We start from the raw sequence: 24,510 nt of genomic DNA, 5'->3' as shown, positions 1-24,510 counted from the left end.
ACTCCCAGAGAAAGAAGCATCTCAAATAAGAGATCCCTTTACAGAATTACCAGATCCTTTGCCAGAGCAGTAAGAAGATAGTCATTTAGGTATGGGAAGACCTTGAGCCCTTGCAGTCAGAGATAAGCAGCTACTGCTGCCATACACTTGGTGAACAACCTGGAGGCTGTGGTGACTGCAAAGGCCAAAGCTCTGAATTGGAAATGATTGGCTCCTAGCTAAAAATGGAGGAATCTCATGGAGAGGCTGTGTATCTTTATGTGGTGATAGGCATTCTGGAGATCAATAGGGTACATCAAATTGTCCTTTTTGATTAGAGGCAAAATGGACTGAACCGTGATCATCCAGACTTCTGTCTGTTTCACATATTGGTTTAAGTGCCTTAGGTCCCCTGTCTTTTTTGGGACTAAAAAGAACCTGGAGTAGAAACTGGATTCTATCTGGTCTGGAGGGATCTGCTGGATGACACTTTTTTTTTTCCAACAGCTTGTTTACTTCTGCTGTTGAGAATTCCAACTGAGAGGGTGGAATGAAAGGAATCCTTATATTTGACTGAGGCATTGTTGGAATTGGAACTGGATATCTCCTGGTTATTATCATAAACACCACTGAATCTGAAGTGATGGCCTGCCAGGTTTGTGGGTGTAGGGATAGGCACCCCTGACTGCCTCCAGAGTGTGGCAGTTGAACAAGCCTTCAGGGCCACTGGAGGGATTTCTCAGAAAAGGATCCACAAAATCCTTGGTTTTGTGGTCCACTTCTGCATCTAGGGTGACGTCCACTAAAATAACCTCTTCCACTTCCATGGGGAGATCTGTCAGAAGCAGCATTCTGGGTACGACCTTGCGATTTCCAGAACCACATTTTCTTCTCTCCTCACTGATTCCTGGAAAAGGTTCTCTAAGGAGTGGAGAAACACATTCTGAAGACAGAAAGAGTCTTACCATCATATTTTCTTCTCGTTAGTTTGTCCTTGACTTTCAGGCCAAACAGTGTACTACCATGAAAAGGAGCATTGATGAAGGATGCCTTAAAAACCTCTGCATAATCACACAACTATATCCCGGCATGGCAATGTTAGGCTATGCTGGTATCTACTGCTCTAGTTGTTTCATCAGCTGCATTTGAAAGCAGTTGCATGGAGACACTTGAAACTTAAGATAAGGTAAAAAGCTGGGGTTTCACATTTTTGTGTATATCTGATGGCAAATTACCTGAAAGGGAATTGGTAATTTCTTCAGTCAAGTCTCTTTGGAGTTGAATAATACGGGTCATGAAGATCAGTGCTCTCAGAGAAAAAGTTACTGAAGCATATGTCAGTTTTGCAAATCTGTCCAAGGCTCTAAACTCCATGTTAGGGGGAATGGACATATGAACTCTCCTCAGAATTCTTTTTCTTTTCGGTGGTTGCTGCAATGACCATGGCATCCACAAGAGGGCCCTTACTCCACTGAAGTCTATCTTTTGGAGCCACTAGAATCCTGCCAGATTTTTTGGGAAAAGGTTATCCTATATCAGGTCCTTCCAGGCTCATTGAACCACTAGATCAACAAGGGAGTCAGGAGGAGGGACCACCCAGGATGTAGAAGAGCCAGCTCCAAAAGCCTTCAGAAACACAGATTCTTCTAAGGAAGGTGCTTCTGTGGACTGACCCCCACTTTTGTTTGACCAATTCTACAATTTCATAGAAGGAGATGCCCCCAAAGGGGGCTCTAGGGGAGCTTTCCTCTTCCTCCAGACCAGTGTGTTGTTTAAGGGACTCTGGTGATGAATCCAAGTGCTTCTGTTTGCACGTCTGCTTTCTATTCACCTGTCATTCTGGAATATCTGATGATGGGTCTGAATCAGATTAAGAACTCAAAGATAGCACTTCCCCTAAAGGTTTGGATACTGGCTTTTCCTGTTAATGAGAGGGAGCAAATTCCAGAGCAGAAAAACTCTGAAGTCAGATCAGATCCAAAAGAGATGGAGTCATATCCTCTCCTCTGTGTGACAGGACTTGATGGAAGGCCTTGAAGGCCATGGAAAAGATACAAGCCAAGGTAGTCTTTCTGAACGGTGGAATGGAAAGAGATCCCAAAGCTCCAGTGTTGCCCAGTTCAAAGGCCAAAACTGGAGCCAAGCTGTCAAGAGTCAATGCTCAGAAATGAAAGGACAGCTCCAACAACCTTAGAGTCAAGCCCTCTTCCTGAATGTTGGCTCTAAAGCTTCAGCTCTGACTCTTGTCTTGATATGAGAGGCCTGGAGTCAGGAGAAATGGAGTTGCTGTTGGAGCTGTGGTGGATGGCACTATATGTATTGTCAAAGGTGCTCTGGTAACCTTAAGATCCAAGGGCTTCAGCTCCGATAAACATACCTGCAACAGAATCGAACATGGGGCGGGGGTGGGCTGCAGGTGAAGTTCTTTACTCCAAAAGGGACAGAGTTGGGAGGACCTCAACTGTATCTGCATCCAGAGGAATTTCCACATCATCCTGTAGAAGTTGGCTTCAGTCAGACTTCTGGTAGAATGAGCATACCCGGAAGTTGCTACTAATGAAGCCCTAGAGCTTTGATGAAGAACAGGGGAATGGAGCAGAGGACTAATTGGATCTGGAGTGAAGAGCCTGGCTGTAGAAGGAGAACAGATCTAAGGATTTCTGCATTTTAGGGGCTGGACTCACTGACATTGTGGAATCCAACGATTGTTTTATTGGTTTATCAATGCCCTTCTCAGGGTTCTTTTTTTTTTTTTTTTTTTTTTTTAAGATAATTAAAAATTATTTATTCATTAAAGAAAATGTTAAACATTCAGCTAATGCTACTGGCAATATGCAGTACAAACCTTTTTTTATGCAATTTCTTTCTTTCTTTCTTTTTTTATTAAACACCTTTATTGAATTATCACTTGTATTAGATCTGCGGTGGTACAGCGGTAGCGTTGTTGCCTCACAGCAAGAGGTTCTCTTGTTCGATTCTCGGCTACAGTGCCTTCTGTGTGGAGTCTGCATGTCCTCCCTGCGGTTGAGTGGCCTCCAAAAGACATGCGTGAATGGGTGTGCCTTCGCTGAAGGTTGGGGGTCGGGCTGCCAATCATTAGTGGACTGGAGATCCGCTGTGACGACCCCTAACCGGGAAAAGCCGAAAAGACAAAACACTGAATTATCACTTGTGACATAGGCAAACTTATATAAAAGTAATCAAACTGTATTAACAAGTTCATGCTTACAAACATTATACTTCACATATATTGCTATATATCACACAGCCTAAGCAACATTACATAAATTATTCAATTCCTGCCCTTTTTTTGAACAAGAAACATCTTTATTAAACCATCACCTACAACATAGGCAATTATACATTTATATAAATGAAAACAAACCACACTGACACAATCCTAGCTGCAAGCATGTTACATCACAAATCATACTGACACACTCCCAGTTGCAAACATTATACATCAGTTATAATCTACCCAATCATTTTCAGTTAAACATTAGATAGCTCATTTAAGTCCTGCGTTCTTTTAAACCTTATCCCTCTCCTGTATGTATTGTTACCACAATTCCCCTTTTTTTCCTATACAGTTTACACCTACCCTTTCTAAAGATCTCAATTCCATTTGTTTTATCTCTTTTGCTATATTCACTACTTCTAGTATAGTTGGTTTGGATTTTGATTTCCATTTTCTAGTAATTCCTTTTTTCGCAGCCACCATAATTAGACACAGCAAGGTCTTACCATGTCTAGGCAATTCCGATTCTGTATCAGAACTCAAAAAAATTAACTCCCTCGTCACGCCAATCTGCCCACCCAACATCTTTGACTGTGCCTCCCGCAAGGAATCCTTAAAGTCCGCCAACTCACTGCTCTCCTAAAAAATATGTTTCCAATTACCTCTTTCTTCTCCATCACAACCCCAACATTTGCTGTCTACCTGAGGAAAAATTCTCTGGAGTCTGCTTGGGGGTATAAAAATATCTATGTAAACATTTCCAAGCAAAAATCCTAAATCTTAAAGCTTTTGTTGCATATTTGAGAGACATAGACTGCGATGGTGGTGCTGCGGTAGTGTTGTCGCCTCACAGTAAGACGTTGTCCTGTTCGATTCTCAGCTAGAGCGTCTTCTGTGTGGAGACATGCATGAATGGGTGTACCTTCATTGAAGGTTGTGCATCAGGGCCGGCAACTCGGCACGTAAAAATCTACTGCCAATCATTAGCAGACCGGAGTTCCGCTGTGGCGTCCCCTAACTGGGAAAAGCTGAAAGACACAACAACATATACCCCCCATTGTGTCTTTGTGAATTGCTTATCTAGTCTTTCCTTCCCCGTCCTTTCTAACCTCCTCCATTTGATTTTTATAGTTATCATACATTTTATATGCTCTACTAATTATTCCATTTTAATGGGAACTTCTGCTCTAGATTCTACTAAAAACCACCAGTGCTGGTCTTTCATTTAGAACCCCTCTATTTCTTTCTCTTTGCCTATACTCTGACATCAATCCTTGATAGGGAAGGCAATCTCTAACCTGCAGTCCAAATAAATTCTTGATGTCTTCCCATTCTAGCATCTTTCCCAAAGTCTAGCCAAAAAGGCTGATGATGTAGCAACAGACCTAGTAGAATGGGCCTTAACCAGTCTGGATAATTCTAAATGCCTACTAGCATAAATGGAAAAGATGAAACCAGCAACCCATCTGGAAATAGTCACTTTGGGGACTGCATGGCCCTTTCTGTTTTGAGAGAAGGCCACAAAGAGTTGGCCGGACTTTCCAAACTCCTCAGTCCTTTTTAGATAAAAATGTAATTGTCTGTGGACATCTAAACAATGCAAGATATATTCTCCTTTGTTAGAGTAATTAGGGAAGAAGGCTGGTAGATGAATCGACTGATTAAGATTAGCTTCTGATGCCACTTTAGGAAGGAAAAATGGATTTGTTCTAAGGGACAACCTGTCCTTATGGAATATCATGAACAGAGGCTTAATGCACAGAGACTGGAGTTCCAAGACCCTCTTGGCTGAAGTAATGCCCACTAAAAAGGCTGTCTTCCAGGAAAGGAATTGAATATCACATGAACCAGCAGGTTCAAACAACTTTTGTGTTAGGGACTGCAGCATCAAGGTCAAATCTTATGGTGGGGATGGATCCTTAACAGCAGGTCTAAGGAGAAAAACTCCTTTCAGAAAGGCTTTACATAGTTTGGAAGAAAAGGTAGGTTTGTTGCTAACATGGAAATTGGAAATGACAGCTAACTGGAGTTTAATGGTAGAAAAACTCACCCCATCCTGAAAAAGGGAAGATAAGAAGAGCAAAATGTCAGGAACGGGGCTGAAAAAGGATCCAGATTTCATTGTTTGGCCCAAATGGAAAACGTTTTCCATTTACTGAAATACACCTTCTTCATAGATGGTTTTTGAGAAGCCAGAATAATGCTCCTCACTGGGGAAGGAAGCTTGGACTGGGAAAGGATTACTGGAACTGGAGAAACCATGCTGTTAGACAAAGGGTCTGGAGATTGGGAAGTGGAAGCCCCCAGGGATGGGAAATCCAAGGTGAATACTTCAGATGAGACCTCAGGAAGGAGAACCATGCCTGATGAAGCCAGAAAGGGGCAATAAGGGTTGAGAGAAGTCTTCAGGTGATGTGATTTCTGAAGGACTTTGGGCATTAGAGGAGTAGCAGGGTAAGCATAGAGGAGACCCAGAGGCCAATCATGAACTAGAGCGTCTCTGGGTTACTCACCTGATGGGGGGATCAGGGCAACGTAATTGCTGCATTTGTGGTTGACTGGGGTGGCAAAAAGATTGCAGCAAGGATGACCCCAATGGTCGAAGATTTGTCTTGCCACTTGACGGATTCAGGGACCACTCATGAAGACTCACGATGGACCTGGTGAGTCCGTCAGCCAACAAGTTGAAACTCCTGGGTATATGAGTTGCAAGAAGAAAGCGCCTGGAAGAGATTGGCCATTCCCACATTCTCATGGCCTCTCTGTACAGAAGATAAGATTGTGTTCCCCCTTGCTTGTTCATATACCAGACAACTGTCATGTTGTCCATCTGAATTGCTATAGTCCCTAGATATAGTCCCTAGAGGGAGGCACTCTTGAAAGGCTTGCAACATTAGAAGGACTGCTCTAGACTCCAAAACATTTATGTGCAAATTTGTTTCTGTGCGGGACCACGTGCCTTGAACCATCCCCATCTTGCCCAACAGGGAGGTGTCCGTGGTCACTGTGGTCCCGAGCAAGGGAAGACAAAATGGCCTGCCTTGAAAAAGGTCCTGAGACTGAAGCCACCAAGTAAGATGATTCCTGTACACCTGAGTCAGCTTTATCGTCACAGACACGGGTTGTGACAGAATGTACTTGTACTACTGGACTGCCAGAGTCCGCTGGAGAACTCACATATGATACCTGGAGAGAGGCACCAACTGAATGACAGCCGCCATTGAACCTAACGCTTGGACAATCAAGTGAACTGACAAGCACTCTAGCTCCAGCAAAAGACAGACCTGATCTCAAATAAATTGGACCCTGTGGGGAGGCAATGCTGCAGTCTCCAGCACCATGTCCAGCTGGACCCTGATGAACTCTAGGTTTTGGCTGGGAACAAGGTTGGACTTGGGGAGATTCACTATGATGCCTAACTGATGGAAAAGGCTGAGTACATACCTGGTGGCCAGTGATAGTTGATCCCTCATGGGAGCCATGAGGAGCCAGTCATCTAGGTATGGAAAAACATGGAAACCCTGCAGCCGGAGATGAGCTGCTACCATTGCCATACATTTCATAAACACCCGGGGGGGCTGTGGTGAGTCCAAAGGTCAGGGCTCTGAACTGGTAATGATTGGCCCCTAACCAAAAGTGTAAGTGTCTCTTGTAGTGTCTATTAATTTTTATATGATAGCACATGTTCTTGAGATCCACTGAGCACATTCAATCGTGCTTGCACAAGAGAGTCAGAATGGATTGAACTGTGACCATCCTGAACTTTGGCTTCTTGACAGACAAATGTAGCCTGCTGAAGTCTAGAATCGGATGCAGGTCCCCAGTCTTCTTTGGCACCAAAAAGAAGTGAGAGTAAGTTCTGAACCCTTGTTGTCCTGTTAGGACCTCTTGAACGGCTCTTGTTCAAAGGAGGTCTTGCACCTCTAGATAGGCCAACTCCCTTTGGTGGGTGGTACGTCACCCACTGATCAGAGGCAAGACTTGTCCAGGCTAGTGGGTGAAGGCAGAGTCAACTTCCGACTGCTTCCAGGGTAGGACAGTTGGGGAGCATCTCTGGACAGCTGGAAGGGCTTCTCTGAGAAGGGTTCCCAAGTGCCCTGGTTCTGTGGACCCTCTCTACCCCTGGGGCGGCATATGCCATTGAAGTCCCTGCCCCAGCCTGAGGAAGAGGATTCCTGGGGAGGATCCTAAAAGGAAGACAGAGTCCTCTGGAACTAAAGTTTCTTACTGCTCCTCTGTGTCTTAGAAAAATAAAGCTGGGGAGTAGAAAAAACTGATGCCTACCATGGAAAGAGTCTTGCCTTCCTGCTCACTGTGGGTTAAGGTTTCCTTAAAAAATAGTCCAAACAAGGTGGAGCCATCAAAGGGGGCGTTGGTGAAAGATGCCTTCAAGGGTTTTGCAAACCCACAAAGGCGAAGCCAGGTATGCCATCGGATAGCAATGCCAGTGTCTGCCACTCAAGAGGTGGCCTCCACATTAATGGAGATCAGCCTCATCGAAGCATAAGCCAAAGAGGTTAGAGTAAACAGCCTTGGACAGAATAATTGGAAGCTGTCCAGAGGCAACAAATCTGAAAGGGAAGTGGTAAGCTCCCAAACAAAATCCTTCTGAAGCCGGGTAAAATGGGCCAAGTAATTAGTTGCTCTCAGACCAAATTTAGCTGAGGCAAACACACATTTTCTGAAACAGTTGATCGCCCAGGACTCTGTTTGTGGAAATGGACTGAGAAGCTTTGCTCAGCTAGCCCTCTTTAGTAGCAGCAGCCACCACAATGGCATCAATGGGGACAATTTGTTGCAAAAAGACCTAGCTTTGGGAGGACTGAGGAATTAGTCTGCTTTCTTGGGCACAGGTTCCACTGTGTCCACTACTTCCAAGCCCTGCTGGGAATAAGGTCCACAAGCTCATCAGCAGGGGAGGAAATCCAGGTAGAAGATGGGCTTGTCCCAAAGGCCTTCAGGAACACGGACTCCTCCGAAGATGGAGTTGGGGAAGACCATCCACCTCTCTGCTTGAGAACTTCAAGGATGTCCTGAAGAAAACCTCCTCTAGCGAAAGTCTGGGGGACCAGTCTCCCTCCTCGAAATCCATGTCCTCATTGAGAGACTATCTGGGGGAGTCCAGGTGCCTCCTTTTACATGTTCTCTTCTGAGGGGGTTCCTCCACGGTGGGCTCAGGGGAGGAATTAGAAGAGACGGGTACCCCAAGTGAGGCAGTGTCCATATGCAGGCACTCACGGGAGGGCTGACCCTGGACAGATGATGAGGTCTCATCACCCAAACCCAAGAGGGGCTATGGAGGACCTAGAGAAGAAGAAGAGATAACTACCAGATTGAAGAAGGTCCTCTCTATTGCCCGGGAGGCCGACAGGCTGGACGAAGCCCCCCTCCAGTGGCTGGGGCCACCTGGGATGGGAGAAAGGACCCAGAAGCAGCACTGAAGCCCCCTGACAATATCGGCCCTGAGCTGTCCAGTGCCAAAGCCCCCCAAGGGAAGGGAAAGGTCTGAGAAATCTGGACCCAAACCCACCCCCAGGGAACTCATGCTGACCCCTCAGAGACAAGGCACACCCTGGTCCAAGTGTAGTGGAACAGAGCCAGCCAAGGACCCTGATGGTGTTGAGAAGTGGGGGATGCCCGACACCAATGGCCTCTCACTAGAAATCCCCTGGTCCTGACATTTCAAAACCTGTTTGAATGGAAGAGGACAGTGGCATCCTGCAGATGGGGAGGGTCCCCTAGCCACATGGGGAGGGTCCCCTAGCCACATGGGCAGGGGACAGCAGCAAGCCCAACTCGATCTGGGCCTTGAGGAGACTTCTCATCTTCCTATCCATGTCCAAGGGAAGGAGACTTCTGGAGGATCTGGACGAAGCTGATGACTGGCCATATCTTGCTGTGGATCTGACCTTGGTTCCCAAAGCCCTGTGGTCCCGCAAAGGGGATCTACTTTGACAAGTCTGATCTAACTTCCTGGAGGACCGAGAAAGGGAACTTTCAATAACAATGGGATCTGACAGAGCTGTCAGATCTGAAGCTTTGGATGGCATGCCAGATGGATCCAATAAAATGTTTGGATCCAGGGACAGCTTATGCCTACTCAGATCTGAAGGCCTCCACTCCACTAATGCCTTAGATCCAAGGGTCTGATCTGAGACACTCAGAGTGGTGGATCTCGGATCCGAAGCTGAGGAGGCTGAACTCAGATCTGGGGATCTGAGATCCTCGGCTTCTTAGAAAAAGAAGAGGAAGAAGATGACCCTCACGAGGGAGGAGGAGCCCTCTTCTTCGGCTCCTGTGAGAGCTTGTAAGGGGAGTCTGAGAGCAGGGGGCCAACCCTGACCCAAGCCCTTCAATAAAAGCTTATTGTGGTGCTCCATGAAGGCCCTGGGGTTGAATGCAGCACAGATGTCACATTCAACCTCCAGGTGTGCCAACCCCAAGAAATACAGACACTCCTCGTGCAGATCAGAACATAGCATCTTCCGAACACACAAGGAGCATCTTTTAAACTCGGAGGGTTTTTCCGACATGCTAAAAACAAACACGCACACACACACACATACACACTCACCAACTGTAACACTAATTCCAGAAACACAAAGAATAAAGATACTTTTTTGTTTGTTTTTTAAACTACCCTAAAGAAAAAAGGGTGGGAAGTGGTAGACACCGGAAGAGGGAAGGGCAGGAAATCCTAACTAAATTTAAGAATTTAGTAACCAAGAGGGAAGGTAATCTAGCTAAACTACAAACAGAGAGATAAGAGAAATAATTTACAAAGAGCAACAAAACTCCAAGAAAAATAAGCACTTACCTGCTAACTGCTAGCCTGAGCTTAGACCACATCTGAAGCATTTCAGTAGCAAACAACATCTGGGGGTTAGAAGGTAGCAAGGGATTATGGGGAAGGGGATGGAGCTTGAGGTCTGGATCTGTCTGAGAAGTTGCCTGCTTGGATCTGAGGTCAGATCTAAGACCCATCTGTGATGAATAATGACACGGACAGCATCAGATCTGTGCTTGGAGTAACCAAATGTTACAAGAGGTAAAAAAAACAACTCTGTGACAGAAACATGGCAGATATAAAACTACAAGAAATGTGTTTATTAAATGAGGTTAGCTCTTTCACACACTAAGGTGTTTCTTCAGACCAAGTAAAAATACAAAAACAAAAACTTTTAATAATGAAATTTAAAAAACAATCAATCAATCAAACAACACACATCATAAAACACGTTAATGTGGAAGATCCCTAGATTTCAAAAGGGGCTTTAAAGAGATCCTACCATTTAAACCAGGAGGTCTGTCTGCCTGCAGTTTAACGATCCACACTAACTCCCTTCTTTCAGTGTAGTTTCTGATATCACCCTGATGTAAATTCTCCTTAACAACTTCCATCACCATAAAACTAAAACCATGCACAAGGCCACATTTCATTGTATGTTTAGCCAGTGCACTTCTATTATTTCCCATATGAATACTATAAAAATGTTCCCTCATAGTCTCAAATAGAGGATGATTTGTTTTACCTATATAAAAACTCTTACACAGATTACATAAGGCAAGATAAACAACATTTGGTGTACGGCAATCTGCAGCAACTTTAAACCTGAAGATAGCACCCTTGAGGGGATGAGTGAAAGCATTACATGTATTAACATATATGCAAAAACTATACTTTCTGCACTTCACCATGCCTGACATTTGACGCTTGGGAGCTGTGGGTGTGTGCTGACTCATCTTACAGCAGAGTTGTCTATTCAGCGATTTTTTTATTTTTATAGCCAACATGAGGCCTGTTTTCTACTATATCACCAATACACATATCTGTTTGTAAAATTGACCAAGTAGATCTAATAACTCTACGTGAATCTTTTCAAATGTCTTTCTGCTTTTAATAAAGCCACACTGATGATATCAAGCTGTACTTGTGCTATCCTCTCTGCTACTATAGCTCTAAAGACTTTAGAATCATGATTCAAGACTGCTACTGGCCTAAAGAATCCCGAGCTTATAGGATATTTTTCTTATTTAGGAATTACCAATATGAGGGCCTGAGATCAGGAATTTGTCTCTGACAGTCTTGATCTAATGTGCTGTGCTTTTACAGAGCTTACGTGACAAGTTAGCCCAAATGTTCCTGCTTTTGTCAAGTTATAGTACCTCTTTTAAAGTCTCACATTATTAAGAGCAAGCTGATTCCTGGGAGAACAACTGTCCAAGAGGTTATGGCACATTCACTATCTGCTTAAGTGTCACACATCCATACTTGCAGTTTAGTCTTCTAAGAGCCCAACATTTACTGAAGAGGTCACCTAGATTACTGCAGAATTCAATACAGACTTACTGTTAATTCAGCAATAAGTAACTCGATGCTTTGGCCATGCAAACAGAAAAATGTGCATCTGGATCATAAACTACTTTTCATTGTGAATGTGAAACAGATACTTAGCTTCAGTGCCTCCTGTGTTGTAACTACTCCTCATTAAATTATTGCTGTTGATGAACTCCTTTAGTACCTGAAAATCTACATCCAAGTACTACTAACTTGTACAAACTCTTTACAGTAAAACACATACTTAAATGCACATGAAAATCTGAACAATGGAAATCACAATGTGGAAAAGCGTATATGAAACACAAAAATATGAAAGTAGTTAAACATGACTGATAGATGTAATGTGCAAACAGTAAATAAGTGACTAATTTATGAAGAAGTATATGTTTCACAGATCTATAAATCTTTTTTTTTACAAAACAGTACAAAGTACAATTTAGTTTATAATTTCTTTTCATTAAACAATATAAAGTGCAATTTGGTTTTAGCATTTTAGTAAACTGATATTTGAGATACTAGCAATTAAACACTGCAGAGCTGTTTGTCCCATTTATCCTGCAGGTAGTCTTTCTAGTGAAGGACATTTATCTGCCCATCACATGCAGTCTCGTCAGATAAAACCCGCCACTACCCATTCCCCTTCTTCTGTACCACAAAACTTTTTACAATTAAAACCAAATCTTGATTCTTGGGAAAGAAACTTCTGCCATTATTCAACAGTTTTGTTTTAACAGTGTTGCCCTTTTCGTTTATTCTTCATGAAGTAAATTCAAATCCATCAGTTATGTTTGGCTCACTAAAATCCACAGCACAGTGACAGGCTGCTGACTTCCTTGATCACGTGTACAGCAGAAGCAAGAACAAAGCGTGTTTCATTTTTGCTTTACGTTGCTCAGCTCCCAGTTTCCACCTCCACAGAGTTTCAATATGAAGTCATGAAACTGCAATGAAGAATAGTCTGAATTATTAATCAGTTAAGCACAAATCTGTAACAATATTTTTTAGTTAGCACATTCCTTCTCCAGCTGATCTGGTGATTTCTGCCAATAAAACAGTTTACTTACATGACCTGAAGAAGACAAAATTAGAATTTCATTATATTTGGTCATTCTAAACGTGACTGGTTGTAAATTACATTATGTTAGAGTGGGTTAAGTGATAAAGGAAACCATGATGAACCATTCATATCTAGTCAGTTCTGTTTTTTAATGAATGTAAAGCTCCAGTGACTCCAGTGAGTGCCAACAAGGATCCAGGAGACATGGGGATGTTTGCCGACAAATTCTGTAGTATTCTATTATAAGGTGACTTAGTGCCTACTAAAGACATAATATTCTGAATTCTGAAAATGCTTGACAATTTTTGAGACTCTAAACCTACCAGGTCCTAGTACAATGTTTAAATTGGTTATAAAACTATATTTAAATTGAACTATAGCCAGTTTAGGTCTCAAATCACCTGAATTATATAAAATACTTTAGCAGACACATTTTAACAAAGACACAAGGTTATAGGTGTACAGTGCAGATCATTAACAACTTGCAGTGTTAGTGGTGCAACAGATAGCACACTCACCTCTGATACAGAAAGCTGTGGATTCTATTTCCACACCAGGTAGATGATTGCTAACACTGTAGTGCAGCATAAGGGGGTGCTACACTCCTGAGTGTGTTATCTTTCAAAGGAGACATTAAACTGAGGCCCCATCTATTTGAGTTGCTGGTAGCGCAAGTGGATGTAAAAGATCCTATCGCACCTATTGAAAAGATTAGGGGGTCTTTTATTTATATACAACATGAACTCTTATTTACAGCATATTTACAAATGTGCAAATATATAAATTTAACACATATTCATAATTTCCTTTACAATCATACAAAATGTTCATCCCTATTAGACCCCCGACTCCTTTTTCCATAACCATCATCTGATTTTGCTTAATATTGTTGCTAACACCTATTTACCATTAAACATAATTTAATTTATTCTTTCATTCCATACAGCCATTATGACATAAAATAATACATCTACTCTTACAATCTTTACTTATATCTTATAATATCCATATTTATTTTATCCACCTTTTATAGCTTTGAAAAAATAATCTTCTTTACATAGTTTTCCCCATAAATGTTTTACTCGTTTACATTTCAAAAATACAGGTTCCGTTGTTTCTTCTGCTTGACAATGTAAACATGTTCTACTCCTTTTCTTTTTGTATGGCACATTTCCTTTTACTGGCAATCTATTACCAGCCTCCACAAAAAGTCTTGACATTCTACTTTCTGATTACACAATTTGCTTCTTTTTTTTATAACTTTACATTTTTTTCATCTGTTAGATTTTCCCATGGTTTTACATAGTAATGCTTTACTTAAATTCTTAAGCCATACTTTTCTTTCTCTATACCATCAGTTTTTATTTACCACAATTTTTTTTTCTTGTAACATTTTATTTCTTCATTTATACACTCTCACATTTACTTTTTTTACCGTACTCCCAAAATATATAATATTTATACAATTTTACTACTACTCCCTTTTTCCATTTATTCATTTTAACACTTTGTAAAATTTTAATGAAGCAGCATATACCACTGGATTAATTAACCCTAAGCCTCCTTCCTCTTTATTTACATATAAAACTCTTCTTTTTACTGGGGTTAATCTAGAACCCCATATAAATGAAAAAATATCTGCCACAATTCCTTTTCAAATATTGCTGGCAACATGAATGTACTTGCTAAGTAAACTGTTTTTCTCATCAGTACTGAATTTATCAGATAAGCATTTTTTTCCAAATGATAGCTTATATGTTCTCTGAAAAAGACAGGTTTGTTTTATTTCTTATATTGTTTTTCCCATTGAATTTTACTTGCACCTTTATTCACAGATTTTATACCTAACACAGAAATTTCACTCATTGTAAAATATATACGCCCTGTCTTTACTACATCACCCAAATCTTTTCTCTTTATTTAAAGCCATCCATATCACCTCTAGATGCACATTTGTGCAAATTACTTCTTTTATCCAAATTGTGTTTTTTTTTTGCAATTATTACAATGTCATCTGTGTATGTTAACAGGACTGGAATTCTTAACCCTTCAGGTGTTACATACCCTGCCTCCTTCATTTTGTTTCATTTTAACGCAAAGAGTATACAACTTATTGGACATCCCTGTCTTACACCACTCTTCATATGTACCTCTTGACTTAAGCAGCCACTTGTAAGTATTTTTACTTTATTATTGCTGAAAGCTGATGTACATAATTTCCTAACTTTCTCACTGATATTGTATTATTTCATTACCAGTATAATTTCATGTCCAGTTGTATCAAAAGCCTTATTAATGTCTCCTGTCATGATTTTCACTTCTTTTCTATTTATAATATCCACAATTTCTTTGTCATTAATAATTCTCAACAACCCTTCTCCCCTTTATACTATATATATATATATATATATATATATATATATATATATATATATATATATGTATATATGCTATCTTCTAGATTTCTATTTTACAGTTTCAAATCCCTTTTGTATTATATTTATAAAGATCTTTTAATCATTATTATTCAATACTATTGGTCTCCAGTTTAGCTGTCTTCTACTACATAACTTTTTATACATAAGACATTCATTTAACCATTCATTCAAAATCTTTTAAACATTTTTGTCCAATTCCTTACATTTTTATAAATTTCATGCAGTATTCCATCACCTGGTTTGAATGGTTCCTTTCCACTAAAACCAATTCTGAGAGGGCAGGGGGCTCAGATCTTATTCCTGATTGGTTGCATTTTCCATCCATTGAGAACAGCCTTGAGAGGGTGGAGATTAATATCTTGATTTTAAATGGCTAAGAGTTGTTTTAAATATATGGATTTTTTTTTAATGAATGATGATATGAAGGAGTATTCTGAAAGCGCTTATCCTTTACTTTTATTACTGTCTGCCTTAGTTTTTTTTTACATGTTTTTATTTTTTTGATTAAATTTATGAACATTGCCATTGGTGTCTTTATAGTGTTTGCTCTGCTTGTTCTGCATTTTGGATTTGGATGCCTAGTAACACTTTTCCTCGCTAGCTGTTTTGTATTTATACATATGGAAATATTGCTTATTTTCATAATTGCTAGCAATATTTCCAGTATAGTGTGATATAAAGCATCACTGACAGTGAATTGTCCTCTCATTCATACATTGGTGTTTCACACATACACCTCAATAACATGTAGATGTCTCTCAGTTATGAAAATATGAATATAAATGTGACGCCCGTGCACTGGCCCAGTAATCATGGAGCCTCAATCCTCTCCACTAGCACCAGTGAGGGGCATGCACATTGGGAAGGATAACAAGTACACACACAGTACAGTACAATTTTCCTTAAGAGCACACAGAGATCACAGTCAGTCTGGGGCTGGTTTCTCTCTTTCTCTTCAGATCCTCAATAAGACTTCCCACTGGCACAGCTATAGAGTGGAGTCCTTAGTCAGTGTTCCAAGCCAAGTCCTCCCAGCACTCCCTCTGTCCAACCAGTGCTTCATTTCCCTGCCCAAGTAGCTGACACACATATACACACACACACACACACACACGGAGATATGATTTATATACAAACACACGGACACTCCTGGGGAAGGCTGGCACAGGTTCATTAGGTATGCCCCTTCTGCCCAGGCTATAAGGTAGTAATCCATTGCCACCAAAACCTCTACTTATCAGCTAGTATAAGGCCCTTCCCAAAGGGTGACCAATTTTGCTGTGTAATAATACTGATATCCAATTAGTATGTGTGACCAGAACTTTTAAGGCTATTGGAATGGCTCGGACAGTATCACTAAATGTATGCAAGTACTCTAGAGCTTAAATATCTCTACACAAAACAGCCACAGTTGAAAGGTTTAAAATATTTAATAATAAATAATAAAAACACAAGACAAATCTCCTCAATTCAACACAGTGCTAGTCAAGGGTTCAGCACAGGAACTTTAAAACAATACTGTATGATAGTCTGACAAATATAGAAAACAGCTAGTCTAATCTTACTATTTTCTATCTATTTCTAAGAGAAATACTAAAATCTAAGATCCTACTTGCATACAGAGCAAGCAAATGCTGGTGACGTCAGTTCTGAAGACAAATGCAAAATGCTATCTCTTTCTCTCTCAGATCTCTTAAATTGATAATACATCACTGCTGACTCATTTTACGTTGCATCATTCTTGACATTTCTCTGGTTCTCAGGCTAACAGAAACTCAGAATTTACATTTCTTAGAAAGCTTACACCTGGTCTGGAAGCCACAACAATAAAAGACATTATACATGTAAAATCTAGTGATTTACTTTGGTCTCAAAACAATAGAAAAAATTCCTTTGTCCAGACATCCTGTCTCCAAGCTTTGGGATCAAACAGTAATAAAATGCTTTACTTTATCAGCTTTCTTCCAGCAGGGTGCACTGTGGTTACATTTTTGAAGTTCAGAACATAAAACAGTTTTTCTTACATTTAGTTTTCTTACATTTGTAAAACAGCCTGTGGATTATATTAATATTTATAATGACACAGAATTATCTACAAAATTTTATCTAGCTGGGCTGGCATTCTTTCAGTTTTTTCACAATAAACTATGACTGATAAGCAGCAAACAAAGATTAATGTCTCCACTGCAGGGCATCCTAGGCTAACAATCTCAGTGTCATTTTGTTAATAACTCTTTGTACTTTCTTATACTGCCTATTATTAGTTGGTAAGGCACTTAAATAAGCAAGACCCCAAAAAAGCTGTGGATGTCATAAGGCATTATGTGTGTGAACTGGAAGTATGCAAATTAAGTGTTTTAGGCTTGAGTGAGTTAATGCTATTAAGGCCTTTTCTTCTGACACCATACACAATTTGGATGTAAAGGAACTCAGGTAAGAGTTGTGTGGCTCTTCTTTACATTGCTACTTAAGTGCCTTGAAAGCAATGCAGTTCCACACGAGTGGAAATATGACATTAGTAAACATATATGAAAAAGGGATTGCAGTATTTTAGAATATGTAGGTGAGTTAGCATTTTGTTGACTTTAGTAAACGTAATGGAGAAAGTAATGCAGAATGCCTTACTAGCTGAATACAGTGAGTTAAGATATGAACTTACTGAGTTTAGCTACTATAATGTATTTCATCATGCTTACTAAAATGATAACTTCTAACGAGGTGTCATTTAATTTTTTTTACAGCAAAGTTATTCAGGAAGTAAAGAACAATCTGCAAGTTATAATATACATTGACTTTTTTAACATTTTCAATTTAGTTAATCACAGACTGCTGTTACTTTTCAGTCCTTTAGTCAAATCTAACTCAGTGACCTCTGAAATGTACAAATCTCCACGTAACATCTGCTGACTCACACAAGGCATGAAATGTGCCTTCATTTCAAAAGGCAGTCTTTACATAAGTCAATCAATCCCACGAAACCTTCCACTGATCCAGACCTCTACTTACCACAGCTTGATGGTGCCTAGTTTACATTTATGTCCACTGATCTAAGCAAGTCTTGTTCCATTTTATTTTCTTTGCAGTATGCAGTGGCCTGCACAAATTTTTATCATTCATACTACACCTTACCTTCAGTCTCCCAGTGTATTATAACGTTCTTATTACAGAGAAATAAAGAGCACCACTAACCCTTATATTACTTCTCACTCTATAAAAAACTTCAAACTCACTGAGCAACAGGATAGCTGGAATAAATGTAAGGAAATTAAACTGTTGTTTCAGAATTTTATTTTGCAAAAGTTTTTATATTGAAATCATTAGAAACAAATGTGATACTATAACATAGCAGAAACACTGTTCTTCACAATTCAACATTAATGCCTCAAGGGCTCACATTGTAATATTTCAAAGTTGGCCCTTTTGTAAATTAAAATTCAAAAATAGCATTAGATAATCTAGAAATTATACAACAACTTATGTTCCAACACTTTTATCACCATCTTTGACAGATGAACTGTTTATTAAAGTAGCTACACTAGATGGCATCAATCTGCTATATTATGTTAACATGTCAAGCATTGCTTTCTGAGTAGTTGATATGGTTTTACGTATTCCTGCCTGGCAAAGTTTTGCACTGCCACACAAAGAAAATTTGGCTGGTTAAAGTCAGGCAAGAAAAAGGCCAACACTAAACTAGTTACAGTACAGGACTGCATTCTGGGGTCGATTACCAGATGGCCAAATTATTTTTTTCTTCTCAGATTTGTGATGCTTAGACGTCACTGTACTACAAACTGACACATGACACCTCAGATTTATCATGCCATCTGTAAAACAGGAATCTCTTAGCAGAAATGCACAGAATTACAGTGTTATCACTGTAAAAATAATAAAGAATATTACATAATACAAACATTTCACAGATGTGACTGTAATTTTGCTACCTTTTTAATAAACATAAATGCAGCACTCTATTAGACATACCACAAGTACGCTGTATTGGCTCAGGTCTCTCTCCCCTAATATGCTGTACTCAGTGACAGTGTTACTTTTTATACAGCACCATTCCTAGCTACAAACTGCTCTCATTGTACTGATAAATCCCTTTTTTTGCTACTTTCAATAAACAAGGCAGTCTCATTTAAGCTTGAGCCTTCACTAACTGCAGCCAGAGTCTTTTAAAATATTGAGTGCCATTATTAAAGTAGCTTACCTTTTCCAGGCTGCTGCGATGTCCTACACTGACCAGTGTCATTCCCAGCTGTCTGCAAACTTGGTATAATTCTCCTTCTACATCTTCACTTAGTGCACTTGTTGCTTCATCCAGTACTGAGAAAAGAAACAAAAATAACATTATTCTGGGAAACAAATAAGAACTGTAGAATGATGAAAGAGCCACAAAGTGGGCACAGTGCAATCTTCTCAAAGTGGTACTGTCATGACAAAATGGCTCAGTAACAGTCCAACATATTTTATCAAGTTTTATGTCCTACTGAATATGTAGTTAAAATAGGATACTGAAGCGAACCAGCCAGGACTGAGAACTAGCCAGGAGTAACAGCTGAACAAGAAGCAGATTAAGAAGGACAGGTTTAGTGGTTAACCTTCTAATGCTAGTACTAATCAGTTTCCAAAGTAGTTCCCTACTACAGGTGAGAAATTGCACGCGTATACTGTAGTGTTTATAGTCAGAAGAGCAGCCTTCAATCTCATTCACAAAGGCAACCAGATCAGATCTCAGTGGAACCCCAGGGGTCAGAATGGAGAGATGATAAGTTAGCAAGCAAAGGAAGAACAGTATTGCTGAAACTGAATTCATCCTCAAGTCTTGATGAGTACCTTCACAAGGTGAACCCCACTTTTCACAAAATCTTACCAAGACAACACTGCTATATAGACTGCATTTATATTACATATATCATAGACAGAAGTAGGTCAAAAATTAAAAAAAGATAGGTGCGTGCACAAGACCCAGGATAAAAAAGTGCCCAATCCCAGTAGGGGCACTGGTGCCAGGACTGGAAAAAAAATGACAGTGTAGAATCCTCAAAATATGGAAACATTCCTCCAATGGGGCCAGTTCATGCTCAGGGGGAGGATGGCCCCCTATTGTACAAGAAAGTAGCAGTCCACAAAAATTACAAAAACTGATAGGCCAAAGAAGAGCCATAAAGGCAATAAAGTGGACTATTGAGGATAAGAAAGAAATTCCGTAATGTTACTATTATGCAAAAAGCCCAGAATTTCCAGGCATAAGACATACAAAAAGATTGAGAGAGAAATTAGAGAAAAGAAAAATACTTCCACAAGAAAAAACTATCAGAAGCTGCAAATAAAAATTTGTATTCATTAATATAACAGATTTGTGAAAAACAGTATATAGACCAAGAAACTTTGAACTATATGGAAAAAGAAGCATCTGAGGAAGTGCAAAAATATAAACAACAAAACCTAGAGATTTTTGAAAAGTATAAAACAATCAATATAAAAAAGGTATCCCCAAAGATATTCAAAAAGAAATAACAGGGAAAGGCACCCAGATATGGAAAATTTCACAATAAAAAAATATCACAAAGAGGGAAAGTAGAAAAGTAGAAGTTCACTTGAAGGTGGACAGCAACGGAAGGAACAGGAAACTGTGGAAACTCTGACGCAATGTTGAGGAGTGATAAGCCAGTGAGTTCCCATATGACAGAGCAATGGATGCCGTATGATGAAATTGACGAGAATGTGCCACAAGAAGATGCTATAGAACTTTCTACATAATACCTGCAGGAAATGGAAAACAAAAAATGTACCCCCAGTTTATAAGAAAATGAGTTAAGAGAAGAGTTGTTTGATTTAATAGAGATAGACAGACATATTAAGATCAATGAAAGAAACAGACTGCAGAAGGTCAATAAAACCCAAAAAGGCAGACGTTAGATAAAACAAATGAACACAGTAATTAGGACTATCTGTAAAGATCCATGTGATATAACAGAAGTAAACAGGATATATTATGTGCAGCTAAAAAATTACTGATAAAGTTCTACCACGAGAACACAGGGTCGTGAGGGAAAGTAAGGGGAGAAATCGAATACCATTATGGAAGTATCAATCAGAGAAAACTATAAAGCAATTAAGCCAAGAGCTGTCACTGTTAGAAGAGTATAGAAGCAGGAACTGCTCAACAAAAATACTTGGAAAGATAGATGTGAAAAAAGCAATGTGCAGTATTAGACTAGATCAGGATCTATCATGCACTATCACAAATAAACTAAAAATCGCAGCACAGGAGGAAAAACTTAGAAGATAAGCAAATAAATATAAAGGAAAAGTACAAAAATAAGCAATTTATTGATGATCCAAATTAGAAGTCTTTACACTTTGTTGTTTTCTAGAAGCCAGTTCCTCAGACAGAATTGGGAAACAAGGTAAAAGACCACCAATTGAAAGACCACAAAAAAGAAGACATAGATACATTTTGGAGAAGTATTTATGAAGATCCTATGGAACATAACAAAGATGCTAAATGGCTAGAAGAAGTAAAAAATACGAATAAGAAGTTTGGATGTACATAATATGAAATTAGATAAGATAAGTAAAGACCAGAGAGAATGAAACAAAATTAAGAAAAGCCTCTAACTAGAAACTCCCAGGCCCAGATGCAGTACCTAACTTCTGGTTAAAAGTATTAACATCTTTGCATGAAGATTTAGACATGAGTAAGAACTATTTATATGCACACCCTGAACAGACACCAACCTGGCTAACAACAGGAAAAACAATGCTCCTACTTGACAGTGAACCTGCAAGCTACCCTATAAATTATAGGCCAATAACTTACCTTCCAGTGACGTATAAACTATACACTGGAACTGATGCTGAGAGAGTTTATAGTCGTTTAGAAGAAAACTCAATTATGGCAATAAAAGAAAGTCATGTGGAACAAAGGATCATTTGTTGTTAAAGTCATAGTGGAGAACTGTAAAAAGGGGAAGAATCTAAGTGTGGCATGGACTGACTACAAAAAAGCATTTGATAGTAGCCTACATTCTTGGATAAAAGAATGCATAAAAATGTATAAGATACACCATACACTGGCTGACTACAAAACAGTGACCATAAACAGTGGCAGACCACTTTGCAATTAAGCCATGATAAAGGACAAATTATTATTCCAGTGATAAATATGTAACAGGGGATATTCCAAGGTGACTCTCTGTCACTGCTGCTATTCTGTCTTGCCCTTAACCCATTAAGCTGTCTACTTAACAGCTTAGGCCATGGCTATAATCTGGCTCCTATAAAACAACAAAGTGTAAAGACTTCTCAACTTCTCTTTGTCAATGATTTAAAACTGTATAGCTCATCAGATGAGGAACGGAAAGCACAACTGTAAGTTGTCAAAACTTTTTCAGATGATTTAAGAATGTCATTTGGTTTTGATAAATGTGTAAAAGCAACCTTTAAAGCAGGAAAACAGCAGCCCTAAGAAAACATCAGTTTGGGACAAGAACGCAATATAAAAGAACTTGAGCAAGAGGGAGAGTAGAAATATTTGGGAACTGATGAAGAATCAACAATAAAACATGAAAACGTGAATAAAACTTAGTAAGGAAAATTTTAGAAGACTTAAATTAATCCTGAAAACAGCACTGACATCTAGGAACAAAATTCAAGCTATAAACCAATTTGCTCTTCCTGTCCTAACTTACAGTTTTGGAGTGATTGACTGGCCGCAAAACGTGTTGGACAGATTAGACAGGAAAACAAGAAGGATGCTTCATGCTCACCAAATGATTTATAAAAATCATTCTCTGTTCCAAAGGAAGTATGGAAACTGATTACATGTATAGATCTGCAGTCATGGGACTGCACACATACCTGTTGATCTCAAAAGACCCAAACATAGTGAAAGTTTTGAAACATGAGGAGAACAAATCTAAGATGATTTCCCTCCTTAGTCTATCAGAAGTATATGGCATCAAGCAGGAATGGAAATCAAACCAGAAGTAGATAAAAATCAGGCAGCAATTGAATGTGCCAAAAAACAAAAGAAAGAATATATGGTGAATGAGCAGATGAGAAGGCAAGAAATGTGGAAAATGCATAAATATAGTTGCAAGTATAGAAAACTTCTGGAAGAACCTCATGTTGATCAGGATCGAAAGCAGGAATGGTTAAGGAGAGGCAGATTCAAACCAAAAGTTGAAAGGATAATATTGGCGGCCCAAGACAGTGGGGCTAGATAAACGGTTTACAAAGTCCATTGAACATGTGGGAGAAATGTAGGTTTTATAAAACAGAACTGGAAACAGTCGCACACCTGATTGTGACATACTAGTGACATGAGGACTGTATACTGAAAGGCATAACAGTGTGGCAAGATTGTTAAACTGGGGACTGTGCAAATTTATGGTATTGAAGTGGGTGAAAAATACTGGAAACTTGAGTCACAGAGCACCATAGCAAATGCTGAAGTCTACATCACATGGGATCACCCATTACCAACAGTTCAAAAGACAGATGCTGGAAAACCAAATATAGTGGCCCATGAAAAGAAGACTAAAGTAACAATGATCACTGATATCGCCACACCCAGTAACTACAGTGTCTTGCATACAGAGAGATACAAAGTCATAAAATATCAGGATTCGTAGGCAGAAGTGAGAACAATGTGGAAGAAAGACACCCAGACAAGTTCCAATAATAGTATGAGCAACAGGTCTTATAAAAAGTAATCTACAATCTTATTTACATATGTTACCAATACATGTAACTCCATACGTATTGCAGGAAAAGTCATTACTGGGCACATTGCATTTGCTGCAAAGAGTACTTCTGGCTGACATCAAAGATTGAAACAATACTAATTTCATGAACTTTAATTGTACTTTGACTTAGCAATGGGGTCCATTTCTATCATGGTAATAGAAACCCAAAAGGTTTGGAGAAAGTAAAATAGTGAGAGATCTGATTGAAGTATATATATATCATCAGTGACCTGGCTAGAAGATGGTCAGCTAACACCAAGTCACATTCTAAGAGTTCTCTTATCTGTGAGGGTTAAGTGTCATAGCATTTGAAGTAGTGTGCGTTTGCATGTGTGTGTGTGCTATGATATTTACACAGACTTTGAAGCTATGTGAAGTATTGCCAAAAAAGGTTACCAATACAGTGTCTGTTAAAAATCACAGTATTAAAGCCAGATTAATAAGTACATAAAGGTTCAGAAAACAGGGGATCTGATGTTGTCAGTTTTCATTTTATCTGCACATGTGGGTTCAGATCTGAGCCCTCAGATCTGACTCAGCCTTTGCACTAGCTTTTGGCAACCAAAAAGGTCTTGAGCCCTACCTTACCCACAATGTCTCTCTCCCAATCACCTTAGATCTTGTTTGCCACTTTGCAAGGACATGGTCATTCCTGACAGCTCTCGAGCAGTAAAGTTTTTTTCTATAGTTTATATTAC

General features: G+C 39.5%; 1 protein-coding gene across 4 annotated transcripts in view; it reads right to left on the bottom strand.

Annotated features, from left to right (window-relative positions):
* Positions 1-12,297: 12,297 nt before the first annotated feature.
* ABCD4 (ATP binding cassette subfamily D member 4) overlaps positions 12,298-24,510 on the bottom strand; it is a 1,648,172-nt gene continuing 1,635,959 nt past the window's right edge. For all 4 annotated transcript variants that reach the window (XM_044074118.1, XM_044074117.1, XM_044074119.1 and 1 more), the window contains 2 exons: positions 19,267-19,382; positions 12,298-12,499 (listed from right to left, as the gene is read on the bottom strand). In XM_044074118.1, the coding sequence (XP_043930053.1) occupies positions 12,431-12,499; positions 19,267-19,382 (185 nt within the window). In that variant the 3' untranslated portion in view covers positions 12,298-12,430. The remainder of the gene's footprint in view (positions 12,500-19,266; positions 19,383-24,510) is intronic.

This window comes from Protopterus annectens, chromosome 6.part0, assembly GCF_019279795.1.
Source record: "Protopterus annectens isolate FY-2018-M chromosome 6.part0, PAN1.0, whole genome shotgun sequence".
NCBI lineage: Eukaryota > Metazoa > Chordata > Ceratodontiformes > Protopteridae > Protopterus > Protopterus annectens.
Note: the sequence above shows the minus strand (reverse complement) of the source record. Positions and strands in the feature narration are given on the sequence as shown.